Source organism: Nanorana parkeri, unplaced genomic scaffold (genome assembly GCF_000935625.1).
Source record: "Nanorana parkeri isolate BGI_ZX_2015 unplaced genomic scaffold, ASM93562v1 scaffold20, whole genome shotgun sequence".
In the NCBI taxonomy this organism is placed as follows: Eukaryota; Metazoa; Chordata; class Amphibia; order Anura; family Dicroglossidae; genus Nanorana; species Nanorana parkeri.
The window spans coordinates 1,077,435-1,088,662 of record NW_017306288.1 but is presented as its reverse complement, the minus strand read 5'-3'; the positions used below and the strand labels follow the sequence as shown (position 1 = coordinate 1,088,662).

Genomic DNA, 11,228 nt, shown 5'->3' with positions numbered 1-11,228 from the left:
GACATGGAGTGTACTGCCAGGCTTTTTTAAAATATATTCTTTTAACACTTTAACATGCGTTTATGGCAGCAGACCTATCATTAAATTTACACTTAAAGTGCAACTACAACCTCTTATTTCTTGCTGCCAAGGAAGGGATCATCTCTTAGCCTCTATTGTAATTGCAGGATGAGGGCGGCTTCTGTTTATCTTTTGTGAACACTAAGATGTCTTGCATTTCTAATACCTGGGTGATAGAGGTGGTGTCCCAGGATTATAAACGAGAATCCAATTCCCTGCCCCTTCCATGCTTTCTAACATCACACCTACCTACGTCCCCTGAGCAACTTTCTCATGATTGTCATCACCCTTTGCACTTTTTGGGCCAAGTGATTATAGCCCCAGTTCCTGCTGCAATATGGTTTCATGGGTTTTACTCCCATTCGTTCACAATCCCAAATGGGGGTATTTGCTGTATCTAGGACCTCAAGACCCTGAATGTTTACATTCTGGTTGGAGCGATCCAGATGGAACGATCAACCAGATCTGTCATCTCTTCCCTTTACTAGGGGGGCTGCTTAACTGCAGTGGATACAAGACATACCCATCTTTCCAGCTCCCTATCAGTGTGTGTTTTGCTGTATACTCCACCACCAGTTTTAAGCCTTTCCATTCAGCCTGTCTTCTGCACCTCACTTATTTTCCAAGGTGCTTGTTCCAGTGTTAGCCTAGTTGTGCTCCCAGGCTATTTCATTTGTTGCATACTTGGATGACCACCTGTTCTGTGAACAGTCAGCAAGGGCTCTGGAAGAAGTGTCTCTGACTGTACCGGCACTGAAGAGTGTTGGGTGTATCCTGAACGTTTAAGAAATACTGACTCAGTTTGGCCTGAGATGGTTTTCAGAATCGGCCCCAAATATTCCATAGTTTTTTTCCTCAGCAGAAACTTCAGACTCTTTCCGGTCTACAGTCTGTGTGTTTCAATTTAAAGTCACTTGATCCTCTCCTTCTGCATGTGGGTCTTGGGGCTGATGGTACTTTGCTCTGCCAAGTTCCATTCCCGACATCTGCAACACAACATTTTGTTGTCATGGAACAAGTTGGTGCTGTCTCTGAAAAACCGTTTGATGCCTAGGCACACTGTCGGTGCAGGAGACTTGGTTGTCTTATGAATCTGTCTCCCAATAAACATTTTGGGTGACAAAACTGTCCCTTCAGTGTTGGACCAACCTGTTAGAGGGCCATTTGCTTCATAACTAGGTGGACAAAACCACAGAAGTGACATACATCAATCATCAGGGAGGAAAAAGTGGTAGAGCGGACCTGGTACTGGGCGAAAATGCAGGTTCTAGCCTTGTCAGCTGTTTACATTCCTGGCATTAATAATTGGCAGACAGATTTCCTTAGCTGGCAGCATCTGTGCTTGGATAGAGTAGTCTGTCCACTGGGGATGTTCCAGGATCTGTGTCAAGCTGGGGAATGTCAGATGTGGACCTTCCAGGTTCAACAACAAATTGGACTGCAAAATGTATTTTTTTCTCTTTATGAATATCCACATACAGAGAACAGTAAGCAAACTGCGAATAGAATATAACGTTAGACAAAAAATGATAAAGGATTTCCAGGACTGTAAAGGGCAATAACTGAGAAATATTCGTAAAAATACATCAGTGCAGTTTGTTCCAAACATATATAACCGAACAAATCTCTGTAGGGAAACTTTTTTTTTTTGTCGGAAACCTTAAAATCCAAGAAAAGTGGGGAGGAAAGTGAGTGAAGGGCAAGGAAAGGAAACACTGAGGGTAGACAACTCCGCCTGAGGGGTATAGGACTCCCGGCAGTGCCTACTAGGGTGTAGGAATGGAGTGCAGGAGTAGAAATGTGCCAAGAGTAACTCGTACAACCATGTATTCAGTCCATATCCTCCAGTAGGTTCTTACCGTCGTCAGTGAGGAGGAATGTGTGCCAATAAAACCAGGTTTTATTAAAGCCTCTATTTTATCCAGACAAGACTAGATCATGCTTTCCATTTTGGTTAATTTCTTCCACTTTGCATAGCTGCATGCAGACAGAAGGTGGGGATTCTTTTCTCCAGCAAGCAGGTTGTAGAATAGATATAATTGTGATTGAATAGATAAAAAGCCATATCCTGTTGGAGAGTGTAATCATTTAAGTACATAGTTACATAGTATTTGGGGTTGAATAAAGACATACGTCCATCAAGTCCAACCCATATAAGTAGACTTAAGAGAACTATGGAGTAAGTGTTTTTACCCATAGTTCTCTTAAGGGTCACAGGAGAACATACTAGCGTCCTCCCGTGACCCAAAGCTCAGTATATCGCTACAGCTCGCAGAATATGGAGACCACCGCAGCCGGTACGGATCCTGACAATGCTGTCAAGATCCGCCTGGCTGTGCGCGAGGCAGCGCCAGCAGTACCTGCCCCTCCCCCCCGTCCGTTCCTCCAGTCAGCGCTGGAGGATCGGGGGGGGGGGGGGAGAAATCCCTTCAGTCACTGCTCTCTGCAGGGAGAGGATCGAGAAGTGAGCTGGCGACTCTGTGTTCACTCACTTCCCGATCTATTGAGCAGACGTGTGACAGTTTCATTGTCGCAAGTCGGCTCGAACTATGAGGATGAGTGATTTTTCACTCGCCTCATAGTTCAAGTTTTTGGCAGTCCCAGTAAACATGGGGCAACGTGCCAATGTCAGTTCCACCACGCCCCCATGCCTCAGAATTTGAGGTGTTAAAATGCTTAGCCTGAACTGAGGTCACATACCAACGTGAGAGAACTTTTATAATTGAGTTTCTTGAAATCTGGAACAGATTGAGGAATTAGAGGTAAGACGAAAAATCCTCTGAGCTTCCTCCTGGGAGAACAATTAATTTTAGGTCGTGTTCCCACTGGAAAAGAAGTCTGATAGTCGGAAGAGATGTTTCAGGCCTGTCGATTGAAAAGAGTAAATCTGCATACACAGATATTTTATATTCTCCATTTGCAGTTGTGTAAGGACTGCAATGTCAGAATTATTACGTATTGTGCAAAGGAAGGGTTCTAGAGATGAAACAAACCATAACTGGGAAAGAGGGCATCGCTGCCATGTACCGTTGACAATACCAAAGGATTCCAAAAGAACCCCATTCACTCCCACCTGGGCCGTAGGATGAGAATAGAGGACTCTGAACCAGGTCAGCATGTTGCGGTCCAAGCCCACAAATCGCAGGATGGTATCCAGGAAGTCCAATTGTCTCTTTCAAATGCCTTCTCTGCACCGATGCCCAGGAATAAGCAGGGCAACAACGCAGAGGAGGCATGGTGGACCAGGTTCAAAAACTTAATTATGTTTCTAGTCTGATGAAATGGGATGAAACGCACCTGGTCCAGATGGGCAAGTGTTGAAATATGAGGTAACCGACGGTTAGCCAGGATTTTGTTAAGGAGTTTGAGATCCACATTCAACAGATATTGGATGATGGCTCGAACAGGAGGAAGGATCTTTACGTGCTGCCAGAAAGTTATAAGTCAAAGTAAGACAGTCAGGCTCCGGGGCTTTGCCTGTTTTAGTACCTTTTTAAGAGCTGACTGCAATTCTGTCAGAGTAGCCTTCAAAGATTCCGAGATTGCAGCCATAACTTTAGGCATTTTGAGATGTGGCGAAATAAGAAAACATTGCTGCCGTTTTTATCTTCGGGTGATTTGGGCATCTAGAGGAGTGGGCGGATTATAGAAGTAAGAATAGAAGTGTCCAAAAGCATGCGCTATCTCCTTGGGAAGATCTACCTTTCTGCCTAGATTCGTGGAAACAGAGGGCACAAATGATTGTGAACGATGATCTCTCAGGGCATTGGCCAAAAGACAACTATATTTGTCACCAACTTCGTTAGAGATTTTGACGAGGAGCCATGGAGGACTGAACTTTGACAGTGTATATTGACTGAACTTTAAGGGGTTGATTTACTAACCTTATAAACACACCATGAACGTGTATACACCTCTAGTGTGTTCCCTCCCAGCATGATCTATGGGAGGAATCAAAACACCTTTGTAATGTGTACACACCCAGCAGGTGTGTTGTGCAAAGCCCTGCAATGAATTGCAAGGTAATGTGGTGTAAATTAGCTCTATGTTATGTTGCTTGCGTTGATGAATGCAGGAATGTAAATACATTAGCTAACCATTTTTGTCTAAACTGTGAAGCAGCATTATATATGCATCATGTGCATGATTTTTCCATATATGGCATTAGTGGAAATATGCTTTTAGAGACTTTTTGGTTGATAAATAAGTTTTGCGGTGTGAAAATCACACACACCTGCTGCGTGCGTGTGTTTAGGTTAGTAAATCACCCCCTAAGTCTCATCGTGGTGAGTTCCGCCCAGATAGGATCAAGTTTGTGCCTGTGTTCCAAAGTGTGGAGTTCCTGTAGAAGTGACAGCTGGGATTCCCTTTCCTTTTCGAGTTTCGAACCATGTTTGATCAGCACACCTCTAATGAAAGCTTTGTGGGCTTCCCATACCAACATACAGCTACAGTCTGCTATAGTGTTTAATGGATTCCCTTTTTGCCATCTAGGAAGGGTGGCCCAACTAGTTGGAGGGGTTATAGCCTGCACTGGCCTACAATTAGTATTGTTTTTTGTGATGGGCCAGCTAAAGCCCAAAGGGCAACTGAAAGAGCATATGTGACTGGCTGACAATGCTGCTAATTGTGAAACGGTGGTTCAGTGCTGTCAACCTGCTGTTGGGGACGTTCTGTTTCTGACAGAATCCCTAGACAAGACGCATTGCAAAAAAATGTTTGCTTAAAAAACTACTTGCTGTGAGGCATGATGGCAAAATTGCTGACATTAAATGATAGGTTTACATAAACTCTTTAAATGAATGAATAGGGCCAATGTCTGTATTCAAGTGTATATAATTTTGACCTTTTGGAATCTCCATTTTTCCTAACTTTCTGTCTACCAGGACTTGAGTGGGAGATGATGGCCAGCATTGTGAGCCTTTCTATTGAATTGCACAAACTGCACAGTGATCAAACAACACAGCGCTTGCTTACAAGAAAGGAAACTACTCAGAAAAGTTCATTGGTGTGCTTGCCACTGGTTCATTGTCTGGAGACTGGTAGTGGGGGACATCTAATTTTGGCATCCCTTTGCCTCCATGAAATACCTTGTAGCCGTAATGGTTAGGTGGGGGTATGTGTAGGGCAAAAAAAAAATGCATTTTATTGCAGCTTACCAGTTTTTTGATGTGGTGGCTGCATTAGTTTGTGGTTTTGGTTTTTTTAAATTTTATTTTCCCATGGTGATTCTGCTAGTAACACACTTCCAGTTCTCGTATAACAATCCTCACTCATGCTCTTAAGTATCAGGAAGACAGAAATCAGGTAGGACACAGCCCCTTTCTGACAATGTGCACTTATGTTTCGCCCCCCTTCTCTGACCTAACAAATCTTTTACTGCCCCTCCCACAGATGCATACTTACTGAGACCTGATGCCCACTGCCTCCTGTGTGTGTGTTGACATCATGCTTCGCAAGTCCTCTCTCCTGTTGCGCCTCTGCAGTAGATCCCCATAAAAGTCTAGCGGGGCTCGTATCCCATCTGGAAACCAGAGGTAGACGATTCCCATATATGTGTATGGGGCTCTGCAGCGCATGCATTGCCGAGAGAGGAGTTACCTTTGGGATGTAAACAGCTCCTGGAGGCTGTGTGCGTCGGATCAAGGCAAGTCCACATCTGCGCGGGAGGGATGGATCTGCGCTTATTCTTTGAAACCTTTTGACTTTTAACTTATTAAAACAGCTTCAGCATGAAGCACCTTTTTTCAATTTATTGTTGGGCAGATGAGGCGACTGTAATTTTGGTTGCATGTTCCCATATTCTAAGCTGTGTACAGAATGCAGTGCGTTTGCTCACATTGGCTATACACTTGATGGGGTACTTAGTATTTCATACATCAGGCATAGAGTATTCAATTATAGGATGTTTAAGGGAAAGGAACAGTGTGCTTTTGTTTAAATACATGTTTTATATTTGAGGGAAGTTTTTTGTAAATTTTTTTTACATTTTTTTTTTTTTTTTTTTTCTCCCTACAGGTTTAAAAGAATTGAGAAGCCATGGGGGCGTTTTTAGACAAGCCAAAGATGGAAAAACATAATGCCCAGGGGCATGGTAATGAACTCCGTTACGGGCTCAGTAGCATGCAAGGTTGGCGAGTTGAGATGGAAGATGCACATACGGCTGTGATTGGTTTGCCAAATGGACTTGATGGGTGGTCGTTCTTTGCTGTTTATGATGGTCACGCTGGTTCCCAGGTTGCCAAATACTGCTGTGAGCATTTGCTGGACCACATCACAAGCAACCAGGATTTCAAAGGGACTGATGGACAGCCGTCTGTGGAAAGTGTAAAAAACGGAATCAGAACAGGTTTTCTTCAAATTGATGAACATATGAGAGTCATTTCTGAGAAGAAACATGGTGCCGATAGAAGCGGGTCAACAGCAGTGGGTGTTATGCTTTCTCCTCATCACATTTATTTTATCAACTGTGGAGACTCAAGAGGATTACTTTGTAGAAGCAAGAAAGTTCATTTCTTCACACAGGATCACAAACCGAGCAATCCACTTGAGAAAGAGCGTATACAAAATGCTGGTGGCTCTGTGATGATCCAGCGTGTAAATGGGTCACTTGCAGTTTCAAGGGCTCTAGGTGACTTTGATTACAAATGTGTCCATGGAAAAGGCCCCACAGAGCAGCTTGTATCACCAGAGCCTGAAGTGTATGAAATTGAGCGGTCAGAAGAAGACGACCAGTTTATAATTCTGGCCTGTGATGGTATCTGGGATGTCATGGGAAATGAAGAGCTGTGCGAATTTGTAAGGTCCAGACTAGAAGTTACTGATGACCTTGAAAAAGTTTGTAATGAAATCGTAGACACCTGTCTATACAAGGTACAGTACATTTTTGTCGGGACTATTCATTTTTATAGTTGATTTGACTTAAAGTATGTCTAAAGTCAGAATATTTTTTTTAAATCTGTATCTAGTTGGGGAGATTACTTGTAGACATAAGTGAGGGAAATCTCTCCAAAGTAAGGGAATGTCCTCTTAGTTGTGTTTATCACCAGAACAGATGTCCCTATTGATTATTTCCACTCTCTTCCTGTTCTGGTGACAACTTGAAGTTTTGGATTTTCTCTGACTGGTCACTCCTAAAAACTGAGTCCATCTATTGAGTGCAGACACACAGTAACAACACACTTACTGATCTAGCCCATGTTCTAATAATGCAAAAATAACAAGTTGTTGTTTTTTGTTTTTTTTGTGTCTTTGGAAATGTCCCTTTTCACATGAGGGAGAGCGTTGTGAGCGGCTGGCGTCTCTCCTCCCACACCGCTCAGCCCCCTGTTGCAGAGCGGTGTGTGGGTGGAGACAGCCAGCACTGTCACACGAGGCTGAGCTCCACTCGCTCAGCCTCCTGTGACAGCGTGTCAGGAAGGAGACGAGTGCAATCACTCAGTGATCGCTGAGTGTTTGTACGTAATTGAGGACATAGCATGTTGATTGTATCCTCAATGAATGGGAAGTGATCTACATCACCTCCTGTTCATTCATGATTGTGGACTCTGTTCTCAATTTCTTCTATTTTAAAAGGAAATTATCAGGGGTCTCTTTAGATCCCTAATATTTTCCCGAAGCCCCTAAAAGTAAAGTTAAAAATATCTAAAAAATGAATAAATATTAAACAAAATGTAGTATATTAAAAAATATTTTTTTTTCTTCATTTCGGTGCACCAAGTAGAAAAATAAGCTCTAAATAGTGTTAAAACTTTTAAAAACCTTTTAACAAGTATCTAACAACTTACATTTGAATGAATAGACAGTGCTGTACTGTATTAAGCCGGCCATTAGCCACTCATTCCTACCCTGGCTGAACGAGCGTGACAAGCTATCTTCTCCCTTCCCGACAGCTCACTGAACCTCAGTGTTGACATCAGTGTGTAAACTTTTCGACGCGTTTCGTCAATAGTGACTTCTTCCAAGGGAGATACTGCACTGTGATTCCAGTGGAGCACGGAGTTGATTTACTTTACACCTGTTAAGGACATTTTTAAGGACACAAAAAATGTGTAATTTTTACATTTATTATTAATGTGCATGGGGTGGACTTTAATGACACTGTGTATAGGACATTTTATTTTTTTTACAGGTATTTATATAGCCGAGGCACTTTACGTAGTTGCACATTCACATCAGTCCCTACCCTCAAGGAGCTTACAATCTAAGGTCCCTATCTCACATGCATACATAGAGGGCCAACTTAGAGAGGAGCTATTTAACCAACCAGCATGTCTTTGTAGTGTGGGAGGAAACAGGATTACCCGGAGGAAACCCACGCAAGCACAGGGAGAATGTGCAAACTCCATGCAGATAGTGACCTGGCCGGGATTCAAACCAGGGACCCCCAGTGCTGCAGGGCAGAAGCGCAATCACTACCCCACTGTGCTGCCCATTTATGGGATAAAGTTTGTTGATGGCATTTGTGATTTGTATATGTATTTAGAAAATGGCAAGTGATAAGTTATCGCACTACATTGAGCTAAATGAACCGTCTGGGCCTATAATGGAAAAACATGTAAAAAAGGGTTACCCTCTGTGATTTCAAAATAAGCAGTAGATCAGGAGATGTAGGAAGCTGAAACTGTATGCCGATCTCAACTATTGCAGTAAAAGTTGAGAATTTTGATACAAATCCAGCTGTCTATATGCCTATAGCTGCTGATTTTACCTTGCAATTTTTTACCACCGGGAACTCTATGCTACACTCACCTCCCTCCCCCATTCTATGCTCACAATTTACTTGGTTTGTGACATGTTAATGCACCATTTCTTCAAAGTAGGGGGACAAACTTGGTAGAACTGACCAAGAGCTAATTTTATGCTGTTTGATTAGTAGTTGAAGTGGACCATGTTCAATTAAAGCCATGTAATGCTTATTTCAATTTGTACTTAAACATCTGTTTGCTGTGTTCTGTTTTCAAAGATTTTTAGTAATTAAAGAATACCATTTTTGCCTTTCCAGGGAAGCCGAGACAACATGAGTGTTATAGTGATCTGTTTTCCAAGTGCTCCAAAAGTGTCACCAGAGGCAGTGAAGAGGGAAGCGGATTTGGACAAATACCTGGAAAGCAGAGTAGAAGGTGGATCATTTAACCAAAATAAATAACCTAATGCTTAGTCTTTTTCTTCTGTTCTTATGCCTTCAAGTGCCATTAAAACGTGCAGTTCAAAGGGGACTATTAAAATGTGCAGTTCAAAGGGGACTATTGTCTATTTGGCATGAGCTTTGTCTCCAACATTGTTAACTCTAAACAACACTACGTAATTTCTACATAAAGAATTAAAGGCTAGCTCATTAGTACCCTAGCACATGACAATTTGCATTACTGTCGGGGTAGATAGGGCAAAGACCCTTTTTTTTTTTTAGTCACTAATGTGAAAAGTTTGAACATAGTATTCACAACTGTATTGTGATCTACAGTATGATTAATAATCATTTTGGTATAGTAGAAGGTATACATATGGTGTATGATATCTTATGTTTGTGTGTTAATAACCAGACCTTTTTTTAAAATCATGTTTCTTCTATTTTTTTAAATAATCTCTACTTTCACTAGACTGAAAACTCCAAAGCTGTTTATTACTTACCGAGAAGTTGTACTGCATGCTGATTCCTTGTGTTTTTCTGGAACTTCTGTGTTCAGTTTTTCCCCAACCTGAATCCACAGTTCTTATCAGCTGCCACTGATGTTGCAAAGCCAAATGATGTTTATTCATCTTGGACATATTGTTCACAGTATAGGATAAAGGCAAAGATGGTAATAATAAAGCTAAACTAAAGTCAATTGATTATCTCCACTCCAGTGATGTAACCTCCAGTGATGTGATCTCCATGAGTTTCCTCACTGGTGCCAACCTCCTTCTCTTAGGCTTCTTCCAGTTACTAGGTCTTCAGCCATCTGGACTGGCTGGTGTGGGATGATGTAACTCCCGCATCTGTATGGGAGTTCTTTATCCTGGTGTGGAGGTGTGATGGGAATGTTACACTGAGATGCACATGCACAGTTCACTGTATATTCCTAAAAGGATTGCACACAGGTAGATAAGTTTGCTTTATTGCAGACGAGACCTTGCATGTCTCTTTTACGATGGTCTACCTGCTCGCAATTTTTTTCTTTTTTTTTTTTCATTTAAGGGCCCCTTCACACCTACATGATCTGTTGTGAAGCAGTATTTCTCTTGTACGGGTATTGCGTTAATGTTGCCCATTCATTAAGACTAGGCTGCCAATGTATGGCAATGGAAAAATACATTGGACCTATACTTTTTTCTTTTTCTTCGTGCAACAAAATATGTTCTGATGCTCTGTACTGAGGGTTTGTTGGCACCACTTTACTGTGCATTGGGTGCCATTCTTAATGTATAGCAGTGCGTTGGTTCAATTATGTGCTTTTAACCTCCCTGGCGGTAATCCCGAGTCTGGCTCGGGGTGAATTTTCAATGCTAGGAGCGGTAACCCCGAGCCAGACTCGGGGCTGCAGAGAAAAGTGACGCTCACCTTGTCCCTGCAATCCCGCGGCGTCCTCTGCTGTACACGGCCCGAAAATGAAACTAAAAGCCGGCATCTGACTTTTAGTTTCGTTTTCGGGCGTCACAGCAGGCGGGAAATTCAAAAGTGAAAAGTTGTAATGTACACAGAATACACACAATACAATGTAATCTGCTATGATTACACTTATGTATCAAACTATTTCACTTCAATTTTGTCCCTAGAGCTTTGTCCAGTGCCCTGCCTGACACTTTTTTCACAATTATAAGAAATTATAATGTAATTATAAAAAATTATAATAAAATAATAAAAAAAATGGTCCAGTAAATGGGAATTCTGGGGGCATTGCCTGATCCGTACCACAGTAAATAAAGTACCAAGTTCGCACATCACTGAGCTTGGTCGCAGAATCGTCGCTGTCCTCACTTTCACTATTTGTGTAACAGTAAATAAAAGTAATTCACCGCCACACACTTGAAGGGTTTTTTAAGTATTGATATGTTTATTTAATACCTAATGTCATATACTGTGATACGGTGTTAACGTTTCGGATCCGCACAGGGATCCTTCATCAGAGCGACAGGTGAAGTAACCCTGTGCGGACCCGAAACGTTAGCACCGTATGACAGTATGTGAC

At 42.1% G+C, this 11,228-nt stretch overlaps 1 protein-coding gene across 1 annotated transcript in view; it reads left to right on the top strand.

Moving 5' to 3' along the window:
* PPM1A (protein phosphatase, Mg2+/Mn2+ dependent 1A) overlaps positions 1–11,228 on the top strand; it is a 41,839-nt gene that overhangs the window by 11,273 nt on the left and 19,338 nt on the right. The window contains exons 2-3 of the mRNA XM_018562559.1: positions 6,079–6,933; positions 9,065–9,182. Of these exons, the coding sequence (XP_018418061.1) occupies positions 6,100–6,933; positions 9,065–9,182 (952 nt within the window). The 5' untranslated portion in view covers positions 6,079–6,099. The remainder of the gene's footprint in view (positions 1–6,078; positions 6,934–9,064; positions 9,183–11,228) is intronic.